The sequence below is a fragment of the Falco punctatus genome, assembly GCF_963210335.1.
Source record: "Falco punctatus genome assembly, chromosome: 4".
Classification (NCBI taxonomy): Eukaryota; Metazoa; Chordata; class Aves; order Falconiformes; family Falconidae; genus Falco; species Falco punctatus.
Window position 1 is genome coordinate 153,499 of NC_137583.1, and position 26,675 is coordinate 180,173.

The window sequence follows — 26,675 nt, forward strand, 5'->3', positions numbered from 1 at the left end:
TACAGCATTGGCCTTAAAAAGAAAAAAAAAATACAAAACCAGTGACATTTTTAGGTCTCCCTTCAAGACGCACACACTGAACACAAATGTTCCTTGGAACCAGAGCGTTTTAAAAACACAAAACGCCAAACACCAACAAAAGTAACTAGAAAAGACACTCTGGCCAGCCAGGCTTTGCCGCCCGGCGCTGGCCACTGCTCCAGCGGCTCCGGGGGCTTCTGCCTCCCCCGGGGGCTCAGACCAACCGCCACGGGGCGCCGCGACCGCCCGGCTCCGCGGCCCCGAGCACCGGCCCGGCCAGGGGCACCGCTGCACGCGCTCCAGCTCCACAGGCGCCTGAGAGCCCGGGCGAGGGGCTCGGCCCTCGGGGGGGCCGCTAACGGCGGCGTGGCCCGCCTGGCTCCGGCCCCTCACGCCGCTCCCCTCGCACCCCGACCCCGTCGAGAGCGGATCGCCCCCGGGAGGGTCTCCCCAGGGCCCAGATCACCCACTGCGGCCCAACCGCGGAGGAGCAGCGGCCGCCCGGGGCTCCCGCTGACAGACACCGCCCGCCGGGGCTCGGCCAGCGCGGCCCCAGCAGACCCCCGGCCCGCTCACCACCGCGCTGTGCGCTGTGCCCCGCCGGCAGCCCGTTGTCGTAGGGCTCCCACGTCTTCTGCAGCGGGTTCTGCGTGAGCTCCCGCGCCCGCGACGCCGCCGCCATCCTCGCCCGCCTCCCCGCTCCCACTGCAGTGGCGGCGGGCGGGGCGGCACCGCCCCCTGAGGCGAGGCCGGGCGCGGGAAGCTGCAGCCCCGCGGCTGCCCCCGCCCCGCCCGCCGCGGCTGCCCCGGCCCAAGCGAGGCCCTCGGGGGGCGGGCCGGGGGCCGGGGCCCAGGGCAGCGCGAGGCCCCTGATGCGGCGGGGGCTTCGCGGCCCGCCTCGCCCCCAGGCCCGAGCGGGCAGCAGTCTGGCAGGCCGAGGCCGCGCAGTTTCTTTCCCCCACATCGGGGCTCCACGCCCGCCCGAGCGGGGCCGGCGGCGGGCTGCGGGAGGAGGGTCGGGCAGGGCCGCCGGCCGCTCGCGGGGGCAGCTGCGGGCGCCGGTGCGCTGCCTCCGAATGGCCCTTCCCTAAATCCTAAAACCAGCACGGTCAGGGAGTGCGCAGCATGCTTTAAGAAGCCATGCACCGAAGGGTAGATGCTCCCCATTAAACTCTATCTTGGCCTGGAGGCTACATTAGTATCAATGCAGAAAGCCAACAACAGCTTTCCCACACCTTGTTTAGCTACCCCCAAAAAAACCCCAAGCCACCTTTCTATTCACAAGTTACATTGGAAACCTCCTGTGCTACAGCAAGAGCAGTGGTGTGGCGAAATAAAACATCCAGCTGTTGCAATTCCACATCAGCTTTGCAAGTGAGAGAAGCCCAGCTAACAAACAGGGCTGGGCAGAGTCCTAAGAAAGCAAGTACATCCCCATTACATAAATCCCTACATTTCACAGGAGATAAATGCAATACACTGAAAACACATTAGTGAAGTGCAATATGCCCTTTCATCATTATTCACTCTGTTATTATAACACTGGCCTAAACAGAAGTGAAGATCAGTACATTTATTTTTTTATGCTAGTCAGACTGAGCACCTGGGGACCACTTTTAGTTTTTCTATTCTACTACAAGCTAAAACAGCTTTCCGAGCAACAGAAAAATCAGTTATCAGACATTCATTGAGATGCCCTGGGAAAGTTAGCACTGTTTTTCCAAAACCATGTTTGCCTGACCTCTCCTTCCCTCTCTTCAAGTCTGATTACAGTGTTCAACTGTAGGTGGCTGCACTATATTTTTTACCCTAGCATTTTCTTCCTGATTTTGTTTAGACAGCCAAACCAGGGAGGGGCAGAGTTACAGGGGTTACATTACAACAGTCAGAAAACCAGGAGCAGAGACGTGGAAGGTTTTGAACACTTAAAAGCTTCTTCGTTTCTTCTATGTATTTACTTCCAACAGTTGCCAAAAGAGTTGGGAGCAGGAACAGTTTAATCTGTGTTCCAGGTTAATCCCAGAAGCCTGTCTCCAGTGGACACACAGAACATTAAGACAAACTGATGGCTGACTGCAGGGTAAAGGATGTACCCACCTTGCTCCCCTGATCACAGCAAAGCGTGCTGCCACCAAGATCCTCCAGCTTTCCCAACAGTGCCTCCAGTAAAGCCAGGCAAGTCCATAACAGATGTAATATTGACAGAAATAAGAGATTAACAGGAGTGCTGACTAACAAAATACACTTCCCAGGCTTCTTTTACATACTTTAAGTAGAAAAATGTGTTAAATCCTTCCAGTCTCCAGAAACAAAGTTTGTATCTCCTTTCTGCAAATCCATGCACAAGAACTGAAACTCCACTCAAACACCTGCCTCGCAGCTGAAAACACTGACCTCATGTTGTTCACACAAGAACAGAATTTTTCAGAGGTCTGCAGGGTGACTTACCACATTTCTAAGTCTTGTCCCCCAAGCATGAGGCACTCCACCAGCAAACTCCCTTCTTTCTCAGGCAGATTTAAATCAGTGGCACCCGCGCAAAACTTAAGTAAGGGTTTATCCCAGTGTTTGCAATGACAGAGGTGTGCATGGACACCTGCTAGCCTTTATTTTTGTAAGGTAAAGACTTAACATGTTTGTCAACAATCAAGCTGATCTTGTTGATCAAACTTATTGAAGGGTTAGAGGTGTTTTTTTGTTGTTTCAATAACCTCAGTGCAGTAGTGAGCTATTTGACTGAGGACACAGAGAAAGTGAATACAGAAATCTTATATCACTCCTGAGGTTTCATTTCAAAACACGCTTTTCAAGGATGCTACATTCAATTCCTAGAAAAAGAACAAATAAAAATTGCTCATTAGATTCCCTATAAATGACAAAGATCACCTTCTGCACAATCACATTATCATCAACCGCTGTCCTAACATAAAGGCTTGAGAAGCAGGGCTGATTCCTGCAGGGAAACCACGAATAAGCCTTTACTCCTTGGAAGGCTTTTACCCAAAGCTTCTGCTCTCAGGGCCATGCTGAGCTGAAAGCTCACCTGAAAAAAACCCTCTCTGCAGAGGCACACCATCGAGGGGAAAGGCAGTCTTGAAAAATGAACTGCTGCACAGAACAGAAAGTGTTTGAGCCAAGTAACAGAGTTACGACCCAAGTAACAGTGTTATGCTTACTCTTTTCAAACGAGTGACTGACAAGACTGGAAACTCTTAGGGTTTAATGCATACAGCAGGTGATACAATTATGTCTGAGACCAAAAGAAAAGAGACTGAACCAAGGCTTTTGTTTGATCATACTGAAACTATACTTTGTATCTGTAAATAAGCTGTATCATATGGTAACCATATAATACAAGCTCCACACTATCTGCTAATCACTTTTGCCCATCTCATTTCCCTAATGAAAGTAAAGCTTTCATTTTATAGCCTGACAGCCTATAAAACATCCATAAACCACCCAACAAGCATCTGCCTCCTGGCTTTCCACCATCACTATAGTAGCACCAGCTCACTACTTGGAATAAGAAAAGATGATGTTCGGTCCTCCAGGTGCCCACACTCTCGCCACACCAAGCACAGCAGATACAGGTCACAAGAAAACAGTTCACAAACCCTTCTGCTGCACAGGAGATTCAAAAGAGATCTGTAAAATGACGAAAGGATACACAGACACAGCCAGAGGTCACAGCATGTGGTTTATATGCTCAGGACGACCGCAAAGGAGTCCCCACACTGTGTCAGGCCCTGAAGTTGAGCACATGAGATGTTTTGGTGCCACACTTACAGTGCTCACCAGACCACGGCAATATCCTGTCCCTGCTCTCCTAGCAAAGCATCAAGCAGCTCTGGGGGGAAGTTCCTGGAACACAGAGTACAACTTTCAAGATAAAAAGCTGCTAAAGCAGAAGCTTCCCAATTCCCCCGTTCTACTGCCAGAGTTTACAACAAAGCGGTGCCATTAGCTGTGCTTTCCAAGAAATGGAGCAGCACAAACAGTCGAACTTGGAAGAACTCACCTCGCGCCTGTACACAATGCAACACAAACTGGAGATGTCTACAGAAACCGAGCGCTACAGCAGTTCTCCTCCGCCGTGCACGCCAGCGGGGACCGCGGTGAGCCGCCCTCGGCTTGCGGAAACCCTGCGGTTACCCTCAGCTCCCGGCTCCCGCCCGCAGCGTCGGGGCGACCGGCTCCGCGACGGGTCCCGCCCGCGCCCGCCAGGCGGCGCCCTGGCACCGCCCGGAGCCCCTCGGGCGGCGGGCACCCCCCGGCGGCGGCAGGGCCAGCAGCATTGCTGGGGCGGGGGGGCAGGGGGCGAGGGCGTGCGCCCGCAGGGCCCCCGGCTCAGGCAGCAGATGCCTCAGGCACTGCGAGACCAGCCGAGGCGCAGCAGATGGCCTGTACCCAGTCTATCCCCCTGGAAACGTGCAGTAATTCACTCCTACATTTCAGGAACATACAGCTAAGTCGCACTGTAAACACTGTGCCAGGAGCTATCAAGGCCTTACAGAAGGCCAGCATGAAAATACACCGGCTCTTGGCTTTTATGCATCTAAGTGTGCTTAACGTTACAGTTAAGAGTGCTGAAGGTTACAAGTCAGAGGTTACAGAAAGCTACAGGGAAGAAAAGTCTATCTACTAATCCCCAGTGATTTACTCAACCAAATGGAAAAAAAAATATATATCAGAAGGGCAGTCCACACTCAGAACTAAATATCCCCATTTCCTTCTAGATACTAAGCAACAACAAATCATATTTCATTATTAATCTAATACTTAAATTCTCTTTCCACAATGGTCATGAATAAATTTTTTTATCCCTTCATTATCAGCTACTTACTCACCACTTGGAGAAAACCAATAGTGTCTGACCCGTACACACACAACTGTCAGTAAACAGCTGGCAAAAACCTAAATCCAAATGATCTCTGCTGCAACTGGTAGGTTACTGTTCTAGCTAGAAGTAACAAACAGAAATTAGTTTAAATGATTCCATCTTGAAAACATTTTCTACATATTGCAGTGCTGAGAGGAGGGGAGATCAGGGCGAAAGGCCTTATTCCTCCTTTAAGAAGGTATATAGAAAGGGTGGGCTGTATGCTTGCCCCAGCTGGCAGCTACTCTGAAAGACTTCAGCCCCACAGCACAATACACATTTTGTTTCAGTACAATTTAAGGAGGTACAGAGGAAACAGAATTTTGCATACACACATTATTCAAGAAATACAGACACACACCAGCACAGGCTTCAGCCACACACGTATCTTACATGCCCAGCTTCAACATCCAACCAGTGCTCCCTGATTCCACGTGGACTAGACGGCTCTGACCAGCTAACTGGCAGCCTGCTATGCTGCATCATGGTATTTGTATAAAGCATACAGGATAATTCCTATTGAACTTATAATTGATTTTCTCTTTCAGTGAACAACAACAACAACAAAAAAAGACATCAGGTATACCTTCAGCAGGCTCACGGCAGTCCTTCATCAGCCAAAACATATGCAGCTGGAAGCATCACCAGAGAACAGAACAGCCAGCGACAGCTATCTAATATACAAGGCTGTTACAACACTGCAAGCCAATTAAAAGAGATGGTGACCAAACGCACAACTATGCTTCACCCTTTTTGTTCACAAGTAACAGCATTCCAACATTTCAAAACTGGATTTCAGGTCATATGGGAGAGATTTCTTCCCGTGCACCTTATAGGCTGTAATGATGATGGGTTTTGTTTCGACTAAGCATTTGTTACAATGCTCTTACATGGTGAAAATTGCCCAGAAAAAGCTTCTGGGTAACAACAGCACCCAAACTCGCAGCTGCACCAAATTCCCACTATAATGACCAAAATTCCTGTAGAGCAGGTGGGACACTTGGCCTGTTCGATCACATCCTTTATTACACTAACACCTCAGCAGGTGACAGACTGCTCCCTCCCCCAGGTAACTCGTTGTATTCCTGAAATACAGATCAAGCCTGGCAGGTTCTTCCCTCACCGTGGAAGAGGAGTTCTTAACAACCTGCCCTATAACACAATGCCAGTCTGCTAGGTATGTTATTACCTTTGTAAGGCAAGTACTAACTCAACGTTGCTCTTCAACTGCCAAGGAAAGCTAGAGAGAAAGGAAGCTGCACTAGCAACCAAAAATGTGGCTCTCTTCCTTCAGGGCTACTTCTGAACTCCTGGATGATGACAAAGACTTGGGAACAGTCATCCTGCAGCAGAGATCCCTCACAAGAGTTGAAAAATTCTCAGCTTCCCACAGAGAACACAGTAAGCTCATTCCTGTGAAGATCTTAGCAAACACAATGAGCAATCAAGGAAGGGAGTTGTTATACTGTATGAGCAAGATTACAAACACTGATTCATGCCTTCTCAGTTCAGTTTCTCAGGACTTTTTGTTATGTCACCTTTGTAAATGAAGGCTTCCTGTCTCCAGACTGCCTATGGTTTTCTTCTCAACCAAAAGTACCATCCTTTTTGTTTTCCCATAGAATATCCCAGGAGTCAATGCAACAAAAGTGACAAAGAGCCCAGTAAGTCCCCAAAAATTTCAAGCATCCCACATGAAAAGTTCAGCAGGTTCTTCATACCATCTCCACAGGTCCTTCCATTTAGGACTTGATTCCAAACCAACTGAAACCACAAGGACCATGCCTTGTGATACATGGCCCTAGCACTCACTCCATTTCTTCTGAGCAACAAGTAAGTTTATTACTGGCACCACCCACTTCATATTCTATTTCCTATCACTGCCTAAAGGGAAAAAGTTCCAGTTGTCTTGAAGTAGACTGCTACATCAAAGGCAAGCAAAGCCATTAAGAATTCAGAACTAAAAAAGAATCTGCCCTCAGCAATACACATCTTTAGAAGTTATTTTCTAAGAGTTCATTTTACTATTAGACTTCCTGGCTACAGATAATCTACTAAAGAGATTGAGGGGGAAAATAAAGGTGTGTAATCATGCTTTATATGAGAATAAGCTACTGTTACAAACAAGAAATCTCTTTGGTGCTAATTATGGAATAGATTTAAACAACATCCAATATCCCACACAGACAAAGCTACATAAACACAGATACTAGATAGATCCCTTAAGCTGAAACAAAGTAATATTCCTTAGCATAGATAAGGAAAAGAAATCATCCAAACAGAAAATGCTGGTATAGAGTAAATCAGAGTGAAAACAAGTTCCCATCTACTCTAACAATCATCAACACATCTGATACAAGGGAAGGTCTGACAGGGTTCAGGCACTCAGAAGCCTCACATCATACTTCTTTGGCTGGAGAGAGGGCTAATTCCCACACCAATTTGCATTCATTATATTTCCTTCATCGTCCACTGAAACATTGTGATAGTTACTCATCATGTATGCAAAACAGTGGCGTATCAATTACAGCAGCGTTTAGGCATGGCTTGATTCCAGCATAGTTATGTGTTATCAAAATCATGACAACCTAACGATCAGGAAACAAGTACTAACTATATGAAGATTTTTATTGTAAGAATTGTACCAATAAAGTACTGGATAGCTTTCAACAGAACCCACACACTCTATTACATGCATATAAAATCTATCAGACAATCTAACATTGCTTGGGAAGATACAGGTTATCAGCAGAACATCATGTCACCAACACATGGATTGCACGAGAGCCCCAGAGCATAGACTGAGATTCACACACAGTATTACCAAATTTAAAAAAAATATACCTCACTGCATTGTCTCTGTTCTTTCATTATCTTTACGTGAACCATTCATGAAACCATGGCCAGAGTATTTTTATTATTTCTAAATACATAAAAATTTAGTTTAGATGTTTATCACATCTCAGAAGAAATAATCGCTCTATTTTAAATGCGGGAGAAACCCAGTGTCTGGAGATAACCCTATCAATGCAATGCCATTGTGCTCATGCAAGGAGGTTCACTGTGTTAAGGCTAACACAAGGCACAGATTTAAGGCTGGTCTGCACTAACTGTATTCTTTAAATCTGAAGTATAAATAACTAATTCTTTACAGCTTCAGTCCCAGCAGTCACCTCCCACCTTTACCTCTGAGAGAACACTGAAATTACTTCCTTGAAAAACAGGCCACATCCTCACGTGGTGCTTCCAGGTATTAAATTTATAAACTGGGCTTAAAACTCTTTCCATTGTCAGAGGATGAAGCAACATTTTAAATCCTCCTGTTATGATGCAACATAAAAGAAAGATGACATCCATTATTCATGTTTTTAGAGTGCAACCCAGTGTTAAAAATCCCTTCATAGCTTACTGTATACCAGGGACTTCAAACTACTTACATGAGGGGCACGTGCTTCTAAGTAGCACAGAAAGAGGACATTAAAATACATGGCATTTGCACAAATTGCCTATTTACATTCACAGGGCTAGAGGCTAACTGAAAATGCTGAGTTTCCAAGATGGTCATTCTGCTGAGGACAACCGTGCCTACACACTGTTCTGGTAGCATCTGATGTTGTTACTACAGCAACAGCACATACAGCCTTACACAACACCTGGACTGCTGGTGGTGTGCCCTGATACGCTCTCCTCTTCCTTGGAAGTGTGATACGGCAACAAGTCTGCTTCTCCACCGCTGCATCAGTTGCCTGGAATCCATGGTACAACCCCAGAAAACCAAGGCTTGATAAATTTGTAATATCTGAAAGATAAGGAAAAGCAAAAACATACTTGTGGCCACTAGAATTTTGCCTTTGTGCCTCTTGAACCTGCATAAAACCAATCCCTACTAAGCCATCCAGATTGTCTCTATCACCTTAAAACTCTCTATTCCTTTCTGGTCACATAAGTGTATCAGAAAAACCTTGCCAGTTCTGACTCTGGGTTTGCTGTTACGAGCAGAGTATAGTTAAAAGAAGCACAAGGAAAAGGTTGGCAGTTTTAAACAAAACAGACCAGCCTTCTCCATGCTGAAAGGCTTAGGAATTATGCTCATTTACAGCCAGTTTTGTATTAGATATTGTAACATTTATGATGTATACATATCCTTTCTCCTTTCACTCAGCTAGGACGCTATGAATCCCACCTGTTTGCAGCAGCTACATGTAGGTTGCTAAATATAAAAAACAGCAGAACAAGGGCAGCTGCTTTCTGAGAGTGGAACTAAAACACTTTACGCCATCTTTAAAACCAAATGCTATCAAATAACTTCAGAAGTAGAATTTCTCAGGACAGCCACTTTAAAGAAAACCATTTGTAAAAACTTATTACAGCATTAGGAGGTTGTCTGATGAGCTGGAAAAGGGGAAATGTATTGATAATAAAAAGTACACAGAATTTGCATGTGATCCAAATGCATGAAGTAAGCCAAGTGAATTATAAAAATCATGAAGGCTTTGGGAAGAAGCCACTGGTCTGGTATCAGCATTTTAAAAGACAAGAGATAAAAAGAACTTAAGAAGCACAGTCTGGGGTTGGAGGCTTGAAATATTGAATGACTACCAATGGAGAAATCAAAGAGAAAAAGGCCAGGAGGAAGCTGCCAGACTGGGTGACAAACAGAGGTGTAGGGTGCATCTGTGAGTCATCAGCACATAACAGAAGTCAAAGCCATGTGAACGTCTGAAATAGGGCATGGAGACAAGAGCAAGACAAGGTCAAATTGTGGGAGGAGGAGGAGGAAACACCGGACCAGGATGGGGGGGAAGAGCATCATGAAAGAAAGAACAACAATCTGTTAGAAGGAGCAGGTACTGTGCAAAGGGGTCACAGAGAACAACAAAACAGGGGCATTCAAACATTTCAGTGACAGTAACAACATGTACATAGACAAGCACCCAAAAGGGGCTCTGGGGAGGCTAAGGTAGAGGTTGTACCACCTCACGTTGTAAGAGGGACTAGACTTGGCTCAGAGCTAGAACAAACAACAAAAAAGCAGGGGTGTGGGGGGGGTGAGACTAGAGTTAAAGGTCCAACAGAGTATAGTTATCCAGCATATATTACCATATGGTATAAGTAAGTCGTTAAGGAAAAAGCCCATGGCAATGGAAGCAAAAGCAAATGAGTTAATGGGGCAGTGACTGGGCCTGAAGTCTTCTACACACACCACAGTTACACTTGGTTTCATGCACGTCCTGTAGGCAACGGAGACAAGGAAGCAAGTTTTTTTGAGTGTAAAGAATAAATCCCTCTGGAAAGACAGCATGGAAAACTGACACTGACACAAGGAGGAAAAAAACTCACAGCATGTGATGCCAGCTGCCTCTGGAAATATTTTTAAGCTTTATGAAAGAGGGGCATATTCATCCAAATAAAAAGACAAGCAAACTAGAACAAAGCTTCTCAGAAGCTGTTGGTGACAGAATTTATAATAAAAGCAAAATTAATCTTAATTTGGCAAAGTGTAATGGTGTCATATAGTCTAAAACCTAGTGCTGAAGGGGAAAAAAGATACAGGCCAGATACATGGAGATCCAGATCACTGGTGAATCTCTGTCTTCATAAGCCTCAGGGCAGATTTCTCATTTTCTGTGTATTTTGCAAGTACAGCTCGATGGCTTATCAGCTTCCTCAGACTAACAAGATCAATATGTAGATGAAGAAGCTTAATAAGGATAATAAAATTATGACAACCAAAATAATCTAATTTATGGAGTGCAGACAGATTAAATGACACAAATGCTACAAATGAAAGCTCTTGCAAAAGGAAACATTTATCAAGTGAGTCACCCGCATAATATTAGTAAAGAAAACTTTTTTTAAACAAAACTCCTGAATTCTCTTTATATTAAAAAAAAAAATCAGCACAATAAAATAAATTCTAAAAAATTATTCAGGTGTGCTGAAGGTCTTACTCTGTCACATACAGCATGTGTGACAGCCTTTGGCACCAGAACGTATAAATACACATTCAAAAATTTAAATATAAATTGAAAGCTAAACATATACAGGATATAAAGGGTTTAAAGGATGTAAAGATGGAAAACAAAACAAAAACAAACAAACAAACAAACAAACAAAAGAATCAAAAGCAAATAAGCACACCAGCCCTCACCGTTGCCACTTCCAGTGAAACACCAGCTGTCCAGGCTTGCTGGCTCCAGCCATGGCACAGTGGGTTGGTCTGTGTCCTCCTCAGGTCTCCCACTCACCACCAATGATGTCTGAAGCCACTGACTGATTTGAACCTTATTTGACATGGGACAGAGGTCTCAGAAACACTAGTCTCCTACATTTTAGTGACAACCGGCTACCAAGAGAGACAAGCTGCCCTGCCAATGCTCCCAAACTGCTTTGACCTGTCCCATCAGACACAAGATGGACACCAGGTAAGCCCAAGTCCTTGGAACTGACCCAACCTGGGTAAGAAAAAGCAAGTGCAACCCCAAGACATAAATCCACAGGAGACATCTTTTCCAGAACTGCTTGAGTTTTAAGCTCCTGTATTCTAATCCCTGAACAGAGCATGTCTCAGAAAGAAAAAAAAAAAATCAAAACAAACAGCTAGGTCAGTCTCCTACCCAAAATGAGTAATAAGCTCAGCTCTAACAGGAGCACTTGTTTCCTCCACAGCAAGGGCTGCCTTGCTGCTTTTTTTCCCCATCCTCCTCCTTCGCCCCATCAGTCTGCCTCTCTGACAAGTAATCTGAAATTTTTTAATTGAAAAAGGTCACGAACCCCTGAGATCTCCCCATTGTTTTGGGGAAACCAGTTTCACACTGTTAGTAGAAAAATGACAAAGCTCTTCTATTTTTTCCCATCCCTAATGCAGAAGGTAAATGTTGCAGAGCTCCACGTTTAAGAATATCCATAGGGTTCCCATGAACAACAAAGTATTGTTGGTTAATAACCACCAACATCATTTAGATTTCCAGGGATATATGATCATAAAAGAAAACATAAAAGGAAGAAAAAGCTAGCTTTAAATCCACATATTGTTAAGGCAATGATAATCAGTCAGAAACAGTTTCAGACACATTAAACCAACTCCTGTTTGTTGTGCTCCTTGATTAATTTATGTCAAAGGGGGAGGGGGGGTGTAGTCATATGGAAGTTTTTAACTATAAATAAATCACCACAAATACTTTGTCCCTTGCATCCTTTGATTTAAACTACCCACTGGTAAACTGTATATAATCCAGTTGATGCTTAAGGAAACCTTCCTATTTACACAGCTAAAATACAGGCAGGATCAAACCAAACCTCTGCAGTTTCAGCACAGGCTAACCCACCTAACAAAGCACGCTACTGTCTGTAGACTGAGAAATCATTCATATGTTGCATCTTTTGAAATGGATTCACAACACAAGTGGCTTTTCCCAGGAAGGCAGAAACAGCACATCTAAGTCACTTTTAGATGTCACTTCAGTGATATGTACCAGCCCCAGAACAGTCCTGCAGCTGGCAGGGGCACGTCATGTAACTCTGGAAGAGAACAGCCACCAGGGAGCCCAGTCACACAGCTCTCTCAGCAGCCCAGCGATTCCTGGCACCAAGGAACAACATGCCTGAATCCAGCTCCTAAACCATGACACAAAAACTTGATACTATGCAGAAAGATAAGAAAATTCATATTCTGAAAAATAGTTGTTCAGGAACATGTTAGGTGATCAAGTTTAGAGTGAAAAAGGGAGTTAAGAACTGTAAACTCCCATTCTGATTTACCCTTTCCTAACACCTTCCACTTGTGCATGGCCTGTAAACAAGGTGGTAATGTAGTGAACCTGGAAACTAATGCCACACAGTCATTTCAGATGTCCAAGGAACTAGTCGCACTGAAACTATACCGACACATACAAATTTAAAGCTGTAACAGGCACCTTATTTCCACAAGGTCACTCATGACAAATCCATCCCAACTTATTAATATTACAAAACATCCCTTTTACCCATCAGATGGGTAAAAGTTAGCTGCAGTTAGGAGACTTATCATTTGCATTCAGAACCTACCATGGCAGCTACACACTTCAAGACTTCAGGATTGATTCTGGTGCGTTACTTCAGATCCTGAAACACTGCAGACGCTGCCATCCAGAAGAGCCCTGCCATCCACCAGCCTCTCAAATGAGAGATGAGTTTGTTTGACATAATCAAAACACAACCATAAAGGACTTACAACTGTGCTGTTACCACAGCACAGGCAAGTTCACACATTTTATGCAAAAACACAAGCATTTTTCCTCTTCGCACGGACACAAATTCTCCAGCCCACCACTTTCCAGTGACTTAGAACAGCCACATTGCACACAGCACCACCTGACAGCTACAAGGTCAGTACTTCATTGCGTAATACGTTAAGTACATCTGGAGATTAGTATTCATAATTAGCATGCAATTACAATATTTACGGCCAGGTTTTGGCAGGCACCCAAGAACAAGCCTGGTTATTAGCCAATCTGGCCCCACATGCTATCTTGTTGGAGTCAGCTAGGCCAGCGTTCCCCCTGAAACTACCCCTTTGGACAACCAAATCATACCTGAAATAAATCCACCACCTCCGAAAAAACCTGTCTGAAGCAGCATGGGACACTCACATCCTCAATTTGAGCACTTGATGAAAAATTGAGTACTACCAGAAATCAGCTTAAATTATTTAATTTCAGCCACTGGAGAGGCCAACTAGACAGACTAGTGAGTTTGGAGCTCATTATTCTCCTTTATTCCCTTACACAATTTAATTACTTAAACTCTTAGGCTCCCAGAGACCACAGGTCAAGTGTTGTGTCTGTGACAAAAGGTTAACAGGCTAATTATTTGACCTAAAGTGGGGGAAAAAAAAGACTTCTGGGGAAAACTAGAGCAGAACCACGGAACCCAGAGCTTCTCAGACCCATGGCTGGTGCTTCCTCAGTTGCATTTTGAGAATTTTTACCTGATTACATTCACCTTGCAACTCTTCCCAAGAACTTGCCCCACCCAGGGAGTGGGGATACAAGCTTAAACCATATTCAGTAAATTAAAACAAATTAAAACAAACAAAAGAAAGAAAGCACACAGAGTGAGAAGGTGAGAGCACTCCACTAAGTCCCTTCCTTCAGAAGAAAGCCAAAACACTCCCCAAATATATGTTTTCAAGCATTTGAAGTCTAATGTTTATATTAGCCTCAAAGAAAATCTGTGGACATTACGCAAGAGGTTAAGCCCCAAGGAAACCACGCAACTTCAGTGAGCAATTTAGAACACATCCATAATGTTTCATCAGCAATTAGGCATCATCCACAACTTGGATTTACCAAATCTCTTACTCATAAGAGCAGAAGGAACACTGACGCAATCAAATTGAGAAAAATACTGGTGTAACCAGGCTGGTTTTTTAAAATTAGACAGATGATACATTAAAAAAAAAAAAAAAAAAGTGCTAAAAGCACTTAATTCAACAATATTCTACTACTGGTAAGAGTTTTATTTATAACTTAGTACTTTTTCATTAACAAAATGTCCTATTGCAAAGCAGACCCTTACTTCAAATGACCTCAAAAATGTTTTGAAAACAAAATGCTCACTGAAACGCTCTCAGCTTTGGGCCCTCATCCTGCATAACTATCCCTACAGGAATGCTCTCATTAGATGATGTGACGATTTAAAAGGACCGGCACCTTATGTAAATTTATGTTATTGCTTTTAATTGCAGCTATAATTATGGGAGTGCCTCACAGCTGAGTAAGGCCACATTAAGCAAACCTACTGGAAACTTCACAAACTGCTCCTCAACACACTGGACAAGCACCAGGATTCCCACAAACAGTATTTATTCAGCCCCATCTTCAGCTCTCTGCAGAGTACTACAAAATCAGTTGACCTATAGGGGATTGCTTCAAGTTGTACTTGGTTTAGTATGCCTTTGCCTTCACGTTAACAAGTTTCTCTTCGACATTTATCAATATGAAAGGTTTAAATCAGAATTAATGTTTTTAAAGATTTTAAAATCTTAAAAGTAATCAAGTTTCTGCAACATTAACTTTTCTCTTCCCCTCCCCACACTCCCGAGAGCCACACAAGCACAATGGGAACCTACTACAGAATCAACACTGAGCCAAGCTATGAGGTGTTGAATTCAAAGAGCAAGAGCAGTGTCCATTTCAGCAGCTCTCCACCACAGCCAACAAACCGAAGACGCTCACTGAAAATGCTGGCACAAACATGCCGTGAATGACCCAAGGAGCAACGAAGGGTTTTCCAGTTCAGCTGTGGGCAAGCAGTGGCCCATCACAGCTGGATCAGGGTCCCCCTCTTTGTCTGGGTGGTTTAGAAACCACCAGCCTTACCAAAATCCATTTCCATGCCCTGGGTTGGAGTCAGGCATGGATGAAGTAGGCGGCTGCCTACTATAACGTCAGCAGAAGCCAAGCAATGTCTGCAAACAAGAGCAATCTTTTGAGTCACCCGGCAGGAGTCACAGCTGCTCTACACCCAGTGACACCCTGTTTCCTACAGCAGCAGGTGGCTCAGGGTGCCAGGCCAAGGCTCCCCGGCCCCGTTATCACACCCTCACACACCATCCCTCTGTTTCTGCCTCCCCGGCCGGCCCCACGCCTGCAAGAGAGCCCAGGAAGGCACCAGGTTTGCCCTCCAGCCTACATAATAGAGTTTTCGTGGAAAGGGGGAAAAACACCCACTGGTGACAAGACTGAACGTCCATGTCGGTGCATGTGCATGACAGCTCTCACCCCACAGGACACCCGGTGCCCAGCGCACAGGCCAGGCCTGGGTACCCCTGGGAACTGCAGTCCTTCCCGGGGAAGGCTCCAGCCAGCCAGCAGCCACAGCTCACAGGGCGAGGAGGTAAAAAAGATGCAGATTACATGTTTTTATGGTGTTGCCATTAGGAACAGAAGAACAACAACTAACTGGTTGGGTCACCGCTTGCCAAAACACTGACTTTACAGCCTTCTTTGGCCAACGGAGAGCATGAGCGCTCGCCAGAGCGCGACGTAAATATGCCTTCCCACAGACAGTGGGGAAAAAAACCCAACCCCAATCCTCACGGCAAAGCAATTTCCAAAAATAACTGGGAAAGCAAAGAGCCACTGGTACGGTAGGCTCCCTCTTCCTACGCCGCATCTCCCAAGCCTGCCCATGCCTCGGGCTGCTCCCGGCAGCAGCCGCCGTTCCCACTTGCCGCCTCCCGAGCCGCTGAGGGGCCGGTCGCTTCCCGGCGGGGCCGGGAAGCAAAACTCAGCCCGCGGCGTCCGAGCCCACGAGCGGCCCCCCGAGCCCTGCCCCGACGCCCCCCGACATACGTGGGCTCGCCGGGGCCGGGGCCCGCCCCGCGACGCCCCGCAGCCCCGGGTGGGAAGGTCGGGCGCCCGGCCCCGGCCCGCGGGGAGGCCGCGGAAGGCCCCGGCGGCCGGGGCTCCTACCTCGGCAGTGCCGGCCCTGCGGGCAGCCGCCGCCACGGCGGCAGCGCCACATCAGCGGCGGCGCCTCAGCTCCGGCGGAGGACGGCCCAGCCCGGCTGGTGCGCGGCCGCGGAGAACCCGCCGGCAGCCGCCCGGCACGGCGGAGCCAGGTCCTGGCCGCGGCGCCCCGCGGAGCTGCCCGCGGGTGTGCGCGCCCCGCGCGGGGCGGGGCGGGGCGGCGGAGATCGGAGCCCCCGGGGCTGGGGCCGCCGCTCGGGCGTCTCCTCCTGAAGCACGGATTTGTTAACCAATACCGCGAATAAGCAGAGGAGGTGGGGCGGCCGTGGGCAGCGTGCAGCCTGGTGGAGGCTGGGGACCGACAGCCCCCCCGGGGGAAAGGGGGCTTCCTCAGCGGGGGGGCCCGGCTGGGGGCCCGCAGGCAGGAGCCACCCTGGCAGCTCAGCAATCCCCCAGTTCCTTACACTGTCCCTGAGGTGATACCGAAGGCTGTATGTTACCTTGTTCAAGCAGGGACTGATTATTTTTATGGCTTGGCTTCATTAGTAGCTTCTTAATTTTATTAGGCTGTCAGTCTGAGGTAAGCGTGACATAATGGAACACGCAGGGAAGCCTTGGGGTGGTTATCTTCCCACAGGTCAGCAGGCGAGGTGAGCAGCCGAGGAGGCAGCACTGTTCTGCTCCAGAGATGTCATCTGTTCTTCTGCTCGGGAGCTGTCATCTGTTCCTCTGCTCCGGAGTTGTCATCTGTCCTTCTGCTCCAGAGATGTCATCTGTCCTTCAGCGCGCTGGGCCTGCAAGGATGGGCAAACAAGTTTGGGGAGGGGGAAACACCACTGCTAACAAAGCAGGGGTCAACCGGAAAATGTAGGAAGCTTAAGGAAGCAACAGTCTAAAATCTGTTCTGATTCTAAAACTGAATCTAAAAACTGAAAAATCAGAATAATTTTCCTTTAAGATGAAAATGATTGACATGAGCAACTGCATTACGATTTTTAGGTTTGGGGGTTTTTTCCATTTTTGCTTAAAATTTGCATGCAAGTTTTCTTTACCTGGGCAGGATGACTTTTCATCATCCTTGTTGTTCTTCCCAGGCTCCCTCCAAGTGATGCCAGGCCTAAGTTCGCTGTTTGGGCAGTTGTTTTCAGACCCCCACTGGTAACACAAGCACTGTAACTGTGCTGCTCTGCCTGGGCATCATTTGATGCTTTAAAACTTTAGTTAACAAAGTACAGCTTCTTAAATGCTAATCACTTACAGAAATCAAGCCACATGAAAGAAAGGGGGGTTATGTTTGTAAATAGGGAGCTTTGCTGCTTATCTCCAGATGATGATGCCTCCTGTAATGAGGACACTGGGCGGCTGAGGTCAGTGCTGTGCTCAGCACTCGGTATCGCTTCCTTGAAGTGTGTGTGCAGTGACCTGAAGCAAGGGTTGAGTTACTCAGGCTGCAAGACCTCCAGCCCTAGCTGTATCAAAAAAGAACCGTCAAAGTAAGATCCAGGTCCTTGTGCAGCCCCTAGAAAGCTGAACAGTGCAAGTGTTTGGCTCTCTGGAGATGGAACTTGCCTGTGTCTACTGTCTGGACAACATGTAATCCTTATTAACTCCCTCTGATTTAATCTGAAGTATCAATAATTCTTTTGCTTTATCTTCATAAGAAGCTCAAGTGACTATGGAACTGTGGCCTTTTCTGCATTAGCAAGCTTCGTTGCCCACTGTTAACAGCGTGAAGAAGAGGGATGACATGGTGCATGCACACAGTCACCATGCCGCCGGTGCTGGTCTGGAGCACAGCGTTGATCTCTGGCACAGATGGCATAGCTCAAAACTTGATGTAGATAGCTCTGGGTTTGGTATACAACTTCTTCCAGCTTAAGCCAGTTGCTGGAGTTGTTTGAGAGTAAGAAATGTCCTGCGGTGGTGAGCCACTGGGGCAGGGGAGAGGCCCCTAGTCTCATTTGCTCTTCCCTTGAAATATGTTACAGTCACAGACAGAGGCCAGCAATGAAGCTCAGGCAGACTGGGCACTGCAGCAGCTCACCCTCCTGTCCTTGGCCTTAAAATAAAGAAAAACCAACAAAATCAAATGGCTGCAAGGATTCCTTACTGCTTAATGTTGGTGTCAGGGTTCAAAGTGCCACCACTTTCCCCCCACCCAGTGAGAAATAGCTCAGCAACCACCAGACATTTCAACTCCTCTTTAAGCAGAAGAAAAGGTCCCGAGTACCAGTTGCGAAGGCAACTGATGGGCTGGTGGGCAGAGCCTTACTGCATGATCAACCAGGGCTCTCGTGTTTTCTTTTGGTGGTTTTTGCCTTCTCCCTAACCATGTTTATCCTCCTCCACAACCTTTCTTCAAGGTGGGAAGGCAAACCTTAGCCCTCAGCCCCTGTGATGTTCCTCCCCTTGTCTGCTTGTGATTGGGCTTGTCCCTTCTTGTCCCAGGCAGTTTGCCTTTGTGCAGCTGGCTGCAGTCCCAGAAAAGCTGTACTGCAGGATACTAACTTTGCAGAGGACTTAAGTGTTCTTAAAAGCAAAACACACCAAATCACTGATAAACCAGCACAGCTGTTAATAGCAAGAATTGCTCAAAGTCTTGGGTTTCACTCAAGATCTGTGCAGCCAGCCGTTGACCAGGTTGGTGAGTTTTGTTCCAAGCTAGGGTGGTATAATTACTTAGGTAAGCAGAGCTAGGAACAGATTCACAGAAAAAAAGATATTATTCTGATCATTTATTTGCATTTAGGAGGACTCGGCAGGAAAGAAGAGAGTACAAGATCAGTACTCACAAAGTTTCTGCCTGGGGTGTTTGGTCACAGCTTGTGCTCACTGAGCAAGCAGGGTCATCCATTTGGAAAATGTTTTGCTTAGTCCTGTGCCTCTAAATCGGAAACATTTCCACACTTTCAGACCTTGGATAATCTTTTTGCCCTAAATGTGCTTTTGTGGCTTCCAAGACCTACTGCCCAGCATGGATTTCTGCCCTGTGACTGGAGGAAAGGCCACAAACCCACAGTCTGCCTTCAGCTGCTTCGCAAGGGAAAGCATCTGATCAGGCTTATAAGAACAACGTTGCTGTGACGGGCATCAACTGCTTGGGGACACTGATGCTATTTCAAGTGACTTTTCTCCTACTTTAGTGTGAGCCAGCAATTTTTATCTCTGGATGACAGTAACTTAAAGATGGCTAAATCAATGAGATTTTGGTAACTATTTTGGCTAAGTTTGGGTCAAGTTCCTCAGTTTTGCTAGGAGGTTTAAGCTCTTGGGTCCTCTGTTAAATTTCCTGGGAATTGGGCATATGTAGGACTGTTGCATTCAGTCAAGCTAGGTAACACAACTCTGCCTTTTTCTTAAAGACACTTTGTAGTCTTTACTCAGATGAATTGCAAGTGTGCAGAAGAATAAAAGGCAGAAACACTAATTGGTGAGCTGGCATGCAAAAGTTAATGCAATAAAATCATTCATGTAATCGTGTCGTACCTATTTTTTTTCCTTCTGAGCTATTTCACCTGCCCAGACTACAAGATCTTAAAAAATTAGGTGAACCTTTGTCCTGAAGCATAGGAGCATGTTAACATACTCCAGGTTTGGGATGCCTTATCTTGGTGAGTGGCAATTGTCATCTCAAACCTGGTCAGACCCTCTGGGCTTGCCTGGCCTTTCTCAGGCTCTTTGCAAAGAAGGAATCTTATGTGCATTGCTGGAGTGTTTGTCTGGCTATTTTTACGCCACTTGTTTTCTGTATGTGCAGCTGTAGTCAAGTGCTGCTGCTTGATCCCAGACAACTGAGATTTTCCATAACCTTTGACTAAGAAAAACCTTGTCTTTCATCACAGCTCCCCTTCACAACAGGCAGCATCTAAGAGGATTATATAAATATTTTATCAAGCACATTTTTGGCAAACTGCTTGCATTGGTGTTGCATTTTTTTCCACTACTGTCTGTGTACTAGGAGAAATAAATGGCATGCTCAGACCATTATAGAAATTAATACTCTCATGTACGTTCCTTCTGTTTCACTTGGGGGTTCCTCATCAGTTAACTGCCTTATTATTTTAAGTCTTAAATCAATTTATCTAGCAAGAACTCAGACTGAGGCATTCTAAAGATGGGATCCCCTAACTCTGTGTTAGTGGTAGGTATTTCTACGTAAACCTGCATATGTAGAAATAGTTTCTGCCTGCTTAGAAAACAAAGGTATGGCTTGCTTTGATAGCTAACAGAAAACTAGCACTCACATTACACCTTCTAGCCATAACTGAAGAGGAAAAGGTTTCATGATCCTTCTGACCAACACCCTGAAGAGTAGCTGCTAGTGGATTTTGATGGTGGTTCTTGGTTCATCTGATTTCATACACTGATGGGGAGAATGCAGCTTTTCAAATGAATTCGTTCAACTTGAATGTAATTACTGATACAGTAAATTCTAAAGGCAGGTTGTCCAAGCAAACCGATAAAGTGTTTCTACATGAAATAAAAAGCATCAAAGGTATTTTTCAATATGAATAAATGCAGTATGGGTTTTGGACAGAAAATCTGCTCCATCTAACTAATTTTGATAGGGTGGCAGAGATACAGGGAGAAAAAGGGGTAGGTTTTTTTAGTGAGTCTTTTCTGTTCTAGGCCAGTGGATATAAAGGGTCATTTGTGCCCCAAGAGCTGGTTTATGCAGTCAGGGAGAGCTGGCAGGTTTCAGATGACCGTATTCAAAAAGCTCACCACCTCCACTATTTTATGAAAGAATAAAATTAAATACAGACTACCCCTTCTCCCAGCTGCCCTGAAGACAAGGAAGCAAACACATGCCTTCCTGGCATTGTATATATCCTGTTGACGCTTTGCACAGTGCACAGTCTGCAGAATATGGAGGATATTCGTGTTCAGACACCCACTCTAGTTTTGCATCCTGCACCAGGCTCATATATAATATACTCTGGCAAAAGTCAGTCTTCCAACAACACTGCACCTGCTATGCTGGATGCTGCAAGCTGCCTGTGTCCTCTTACCCTCTATAGATTTGTTGTTATGAGGAAAGTCAGGCCTCAAACATTGAACTCCCTGTTATCTCAGCTGGTACCTGCTGTGCGCAGGTATCAGTTGGTGCGTATTAAAACAAGTAAGATAATAAAGAGTATATGCTTTGTGCTGAGGGCAGGTTCAGTTTCAAAGTTGGTGCAGGGTGTTGGTTTGGGTTGGGTTTGGGTTTTTTTGGCTTGTCCCCCCCAGCTCCAATTCCAGACTGGTTTGTTTTTGCTGAAACTAACCCCAAACTCTGCCCAACAGCACAGAAGATTACAGCTGTTTACGTTTTAAATTGTGAATTATGGGCAGTAATTTGTTAAATCAAGCTTTTCCTCCTGAGAAGAGGTACAATCAAATGCAGGGCAGCACATGCAAAATGTTTTTCTGTAATATTCAGCATTCACTCTAAGTCTTTGCTCAAATCTTTCTTTGCAGATCAGAGCAGCATTTTGAGCCCTGCATGTTTTTACGCTTAACGTGTCATTGGAGGGAAATTAGTTTGCAAGGTGGTGTACCCAGCTCAGGCAATGGCTTCACTGGAGTCAGTGCGCAAGGCCTGACTCTGACTCCCTTCAGGCTGTTGATAACATTCCTGCTGGCTTACCACTGATTAACCTATTTTTAAAATCCCAGGGTGGAAAATAACTAGGAGAGGAGTTAATGCCAGACTGAAGCAGCAGAGGTGCTGCAAATAGCACAAGTGTTCTGCCTCTGACAGTCCCGCTGACAGTGAAAACCACAAACCACGTGTTCCACTAACAGAAAATGTGGAAGCCCTTGCAACCCACACACCAGCACAGCACTTGAAACACTTGCAAAAAAGTAGCTGCTCCTGTACCTGCATTTTTGTGGTGGAAGTCCTGTTCTGGTGCCCAGACCCATCAATGATAGATTTAAAAAATAACGGAACAAAGCAGGACAAGCTTTCAAATGCAGAGGCAATTTGGTTTCTATAACCTGAAGCAGGGTCTGCTGTTTGTGCAGGATGTTTAAACACTTGTTGAGAGCCCATGAACTGTGCTTCAGGCTCTACTTTTTTTTTTTTTTTTTCTCCAAATAACTTCTGAAATCTGTTGAACCACAGGAATGCTGACTGATATCCCTCCTAGTGCTCTGAAAGAAGGTATGTCAAATCCAGGGCAGCAGCAGCCTGTGGCTCCTGAAGACCATTTTAGATCTTTCTTAGACCTTTTTTCAGATGTTTTCAGAACTTCCCTAGAAATACCTGAGCAGGAGAAAAGGTAAAAAGTGGGCAATTTTTCAAAACCAAAATCCAAATGCAAAGAGACTGTAAGGAAGGGCCGCTTTCACTCGAGGTAACTGGTAGCCAGAAGATCTTGTGTTCAAGTCAGTGCTGCTCTGAGCGAGCGAAGGATGACAGACTGAGCTGGGTTTTGGGTACAGGGTCTTACATTCAAACTTCTGGAAATTATTTCTGTAGGGGTTGGTATTTCACTTTTGAAACGGTAATTGGAAGTGAGCTTCAACACTGCATGTGAAAAAGAAGTGGAAAATTTTATTTTGAAGTATTAATCAATAGGAAAGCAATGAAGACTGGTGCATACCCACAATGCTATTGGCATATATGGGGGTATGCTTTATGGAAAGGCAGCAAAACCTCTGTTGCTCTGGGTAGCATCTTGAGCTGCTCACTCATTCAAGTGTCCTTGGAGGCAGTTTGTGTCCTGCCGCCTCCTCCTGGTCTGAGATACCCCTCCCCAAGTCCTCTTAGTTGCTATGGTTGGCTCACCTGTAAACTTTGGATACAGCAAAGCGGTGCTTGACTGGTAGTTAGGTGGGCTTTCTGTGACCGCAGCTAAACAGAGCAACCAAACCCCGTTCCCAGACCTGCACATCCCCATGCTTCAGCACTAATCAGAGTGGCTGTCGCTGCCGGTCCTGCCTCTCCTTTGACTGCCACGTCTTGCGCTGAACTTGTTTTGGATTAAGGGTGGTTTTGTACACACCAAGAGTTTTGCAGTCGCTTCATGCAGCCTGACATGGTGTCAGTTGTAAGAACACATTTTTATTTGCTTCTTATCCCCAAGGCTGTGCTAATTTACATGCAGGTAGCAGGCGCTCACTAGTCCAGAAACCTCAGCCGAAAGCATGTCTCTGTTCAGATGCTTCTGACACCACCAAGCTGGCACTGATTATCAGCATCTTCTCCAGAAGTGAAGCACCCAGCACTCCTCTGTCTTCCTTTAGCTGCAGCATGCTTGCACACCTATCAAGCAACCTGAGCTCTTAGGCAGTGATCAGCGAGTGCCACAAGCACTCTGCTGCCATCAGTGGAATAAAAGGCATTTTAAAGACCCACATGTTATCTAATTTCAAACCATACAGTTACTGAGGAGGATTTGTGTCTTCCAAAAGAGCTTTGTACATCTATGTTGAGGCCACAGGCCACAGGAGAAGCTCAGCAGCGAGGTACAAGGGCTGCAGGAGAAGCAGTCTGGAAGACCTTGCTTCCCATTCTTCTGATTATGTTTTTTTGACTTCTGGCCTAAGCTTTGGATGAAGTGCAATGGCATTTGATGCAGTGCAGTAATGACTAGCAGGGTCCTAAAACAACTACTGAGGTCTCAAAAGTACAGTCACCCTCTTGGCCATCTAACCACAGGCGTGGGCTCTTACTGCAAAGACAAAAGTGAAAACAATATCTTAGTGTCTGACCACACTGACATTTAAAAAATGTGAGAAATTTCTCTGTCTTTGCCGATTTGGATGTTTTTAGTCAGGGAACAAGACAGATGAGAACTTTTCTTATTAGCTGATTAGGAAGCCTCTAATTTCCAACTTGTATCTGAAAAGCCTGTGGATTGTTTAGGAGGGCTTTCTCCTGTCTGTTTTATGCAAGACAACCTACACCTTGCCATGCAGCTAAACTACTTTATGTCCTAGTCATATTGAAGCATTTCAAGGCTTCTCACTATTAGCATCTTCATTCTAGATCATAAAATAATCTTTTTAATTTCAGAGCAATCAGCAGTTCAGTTTTCTGTGGGATAGTTAACCACAGTAAGTATTTACAATAAATTTTTTTGGCGATAACATGTGGCTTATGCTACTTAGACAAAAAATACCCAGTTGTTGAAATGAAAAACTAGGCAACATAAAGACAGTTTCAAGTGACAGACTACCCTTATTTCTTGAAGCAGCATGTGGAAAAAGCCTAGAAATCAATTTTGTGCAAACCTTGCAATGCAGCAGGCAAGCGAGCTCTGAGCACAGCAGATTCCTCAGTCATCCTGAGCCCAGAAAACAGGAGATGGCGTGATGGCACCATAAGCATACTCCACCCAGAAGACATGGAGCAGCCAGAAACGTGAACCACACAAAGGCCCAGGGCTGCTGTTGGATGGCTGCTGGCACCTCTTGCTTTGGCTCCTCTCCAGCATGCTCCCGCGGGCTCTCTTTGGCACATTTACAAGGCATAGCGTGGTTTTCAGACCTGAAAAAACCCAACCCAGCAGCTGTTCAGTGCTTCTAAATTGTCTGTTGGCACGATGTGCAGTGTCTTTCTAGTCACTGTTACTCAGAGCTAGGAGAAAGACAAGCTAAATGACATGAAATCCAGTGTCTTGTGTGTCTTTAGATACACTATAAGGAGCAAGGACTAAGGAACAGCTACAATAAGTAGGATGAATAAAACAAATCCTCTTACACATTTAAAACTATTACTTGAAGGTGACATGCTGTGTTCGTGCCCAAGCTTGCACTGTTTCAACAACAAGAAAAAAAGCTGGTGCAGGTTTCTAGCCTCACTTTTAAGACAAGGCACAAGCCAACACCTAGAGGCAGGGTTTCTTGCAGTGCTTATGCAGCTTCTGACAGTGTTAGACCCTTCTGCAACTCCAGAGGAAGCATCTTTTTTTGCCACTGCCCACTCCAACACTTGGTTCAGTTAATGGATTGAGATAACATACATTTTGGTGCCCAGCAGAACCCCAAACCAGCCACTATTAGCAACAGGTACTCAGAAGGTGAACACTTGAAGCGTATTAAATGCCTAAAAGCTCCAAGCACACAGTGTGATACCCTCCAGGCATAAAGAGGATTTGAAATCCAGAGTAATTTTCTTTGTGTGAATAGCAAGGTGAACTTTGCTTTCAATTCCAGCATTTAGTACAGAGCAAGTAACAGATTCTCTTCAGCTTGGGAGGAGTGTGTTCAAGCGTTCATCAAGTTAAATCACATTCCACATGCAACAAATATTAAGATAATATTGTTTCCACCATTTACACCCAACATTTACCAAGCTGTCTGTCTAAGAATTAAACTAAACAATTCATTCCGGGCCAAAATCCAATTATGACTAATTATTTCAGGGGCTCGGCAAATAGGTTGGTAATAAACCAGTACATGTTTCTGAAAGCTGTAACTGGGGAATCCAAAGGTCTAATCATTTCTCCATTGGTACCTTCTCAGATCCTTATTCAATGTAACAAAAATAAATGAAAAAACCAGCTGTACTAACTCCAAAGAAAGCAAGTACTGGTTATCACTGGGGTCTGTGTGAGGGCTGGGGGATGCTCACAACCCCAAGGCATTCTAGCCAGGAAGTTCAAAAAGCAACTGCTTTTTGAAAGACATTTGTGCCATGGAGCAAGCATCTTTAAAAACAATGTTTGGAAACATTTTCATGGCTATACGGTTTTGTTGCCAAAACTGATGCAAGTGTCACCTGTACAAGCTCTCCTGCCTGTCACGCTTCGTGCTTCTGCATTGCCCCAGCCCAGTGAGGAGGCAGGAGCCACCCTGACCCCAGGAGGGAAGAGAAATATCAAGTCTCTACCAAGAAGTTTCTCCTCCTTCTTGCTTTCTGTTCTTGAGGAAAAGCCATCACCCTGGTCTGTCTCTCTATTGCAGTGCCACTAGAAAAAGGGCAGGACCAAAGGAATCCTCCTCCTTTCCTCCAAGGCTTTCCCTGTGTCCTGTGTGACCTCCAGTGCCTGGCAGAGGCTCCTTCCTGCACACTTGCCACTGCTCTTTGCATTCATTTAACAGCTTGGCTGATGCTTCCTTAGTCAGCATCCAGTGATAAGACAACAAAGACCATCAGGGTGTTTCTGCAGGTGTCAGAGGTACCCAGATGGAAAGCTTCCCGAATGGGGCACTGGGATGCCCAATGCCACTGCCATCCCCGCTCCTCCCTGCAGGCCCACCCCTGGATGCAGCCAGACACGGCACTGTCCCCTCATTGCCCACAGCCATTCAATACAGCTTCATTGCCTTCGGGACCCTCCAGTCCCGCCATCACTGCCTCTGCCAGTGAAAAACAGCAAGTGCCC

General features: G+C 45.8%; 1 protein-coding gene across 10 annotated transcripts in view; it reads right to left on the reverse strand.

The window, feature by feature from the left end:
* Positions 1–26,281, reverse strand: part of LOC308062488 (6-phosphofructo-2-kinase/fructose-2,6-bisphosphatase 4) — a 62,406-nt gene extending 36,125 nt beyond the window's left edge. Inside the window, exons 1-3 of one of the 10 annotated variants that reach the window (XM_080384072.1) lie at positions 16,357–16,791; positions 10,001–11,184; positions 8,547–8,699 (exon numbers count right to left, since the gene is read on the reverse strand). In XM_080384072.1, coding sequence (XP_080240198.1) covers positions 8,547–8,699; positions 10,001–10,202 — 355 coding nt within the window. In that variant the 5' untranslated portion in view covers positions 10,203–11,184; positions 16,357–16,791. Of the gene's footprint in view, positions 1–597; positions 3,328–4,039; positions 6,100–8,538; positions 8,700–10,000; positions 11,185–16,356; positions 16,792–16,853 lie in introns of those variants that run through there. The other 9 variants (XM_080384077.1, XM_080384076.1, XM_080384078.1 and 6 more) reach the window with 9 other exon arrangements.
* Positions 26,282–26,675: the final 394 nt, after the last annotated feature.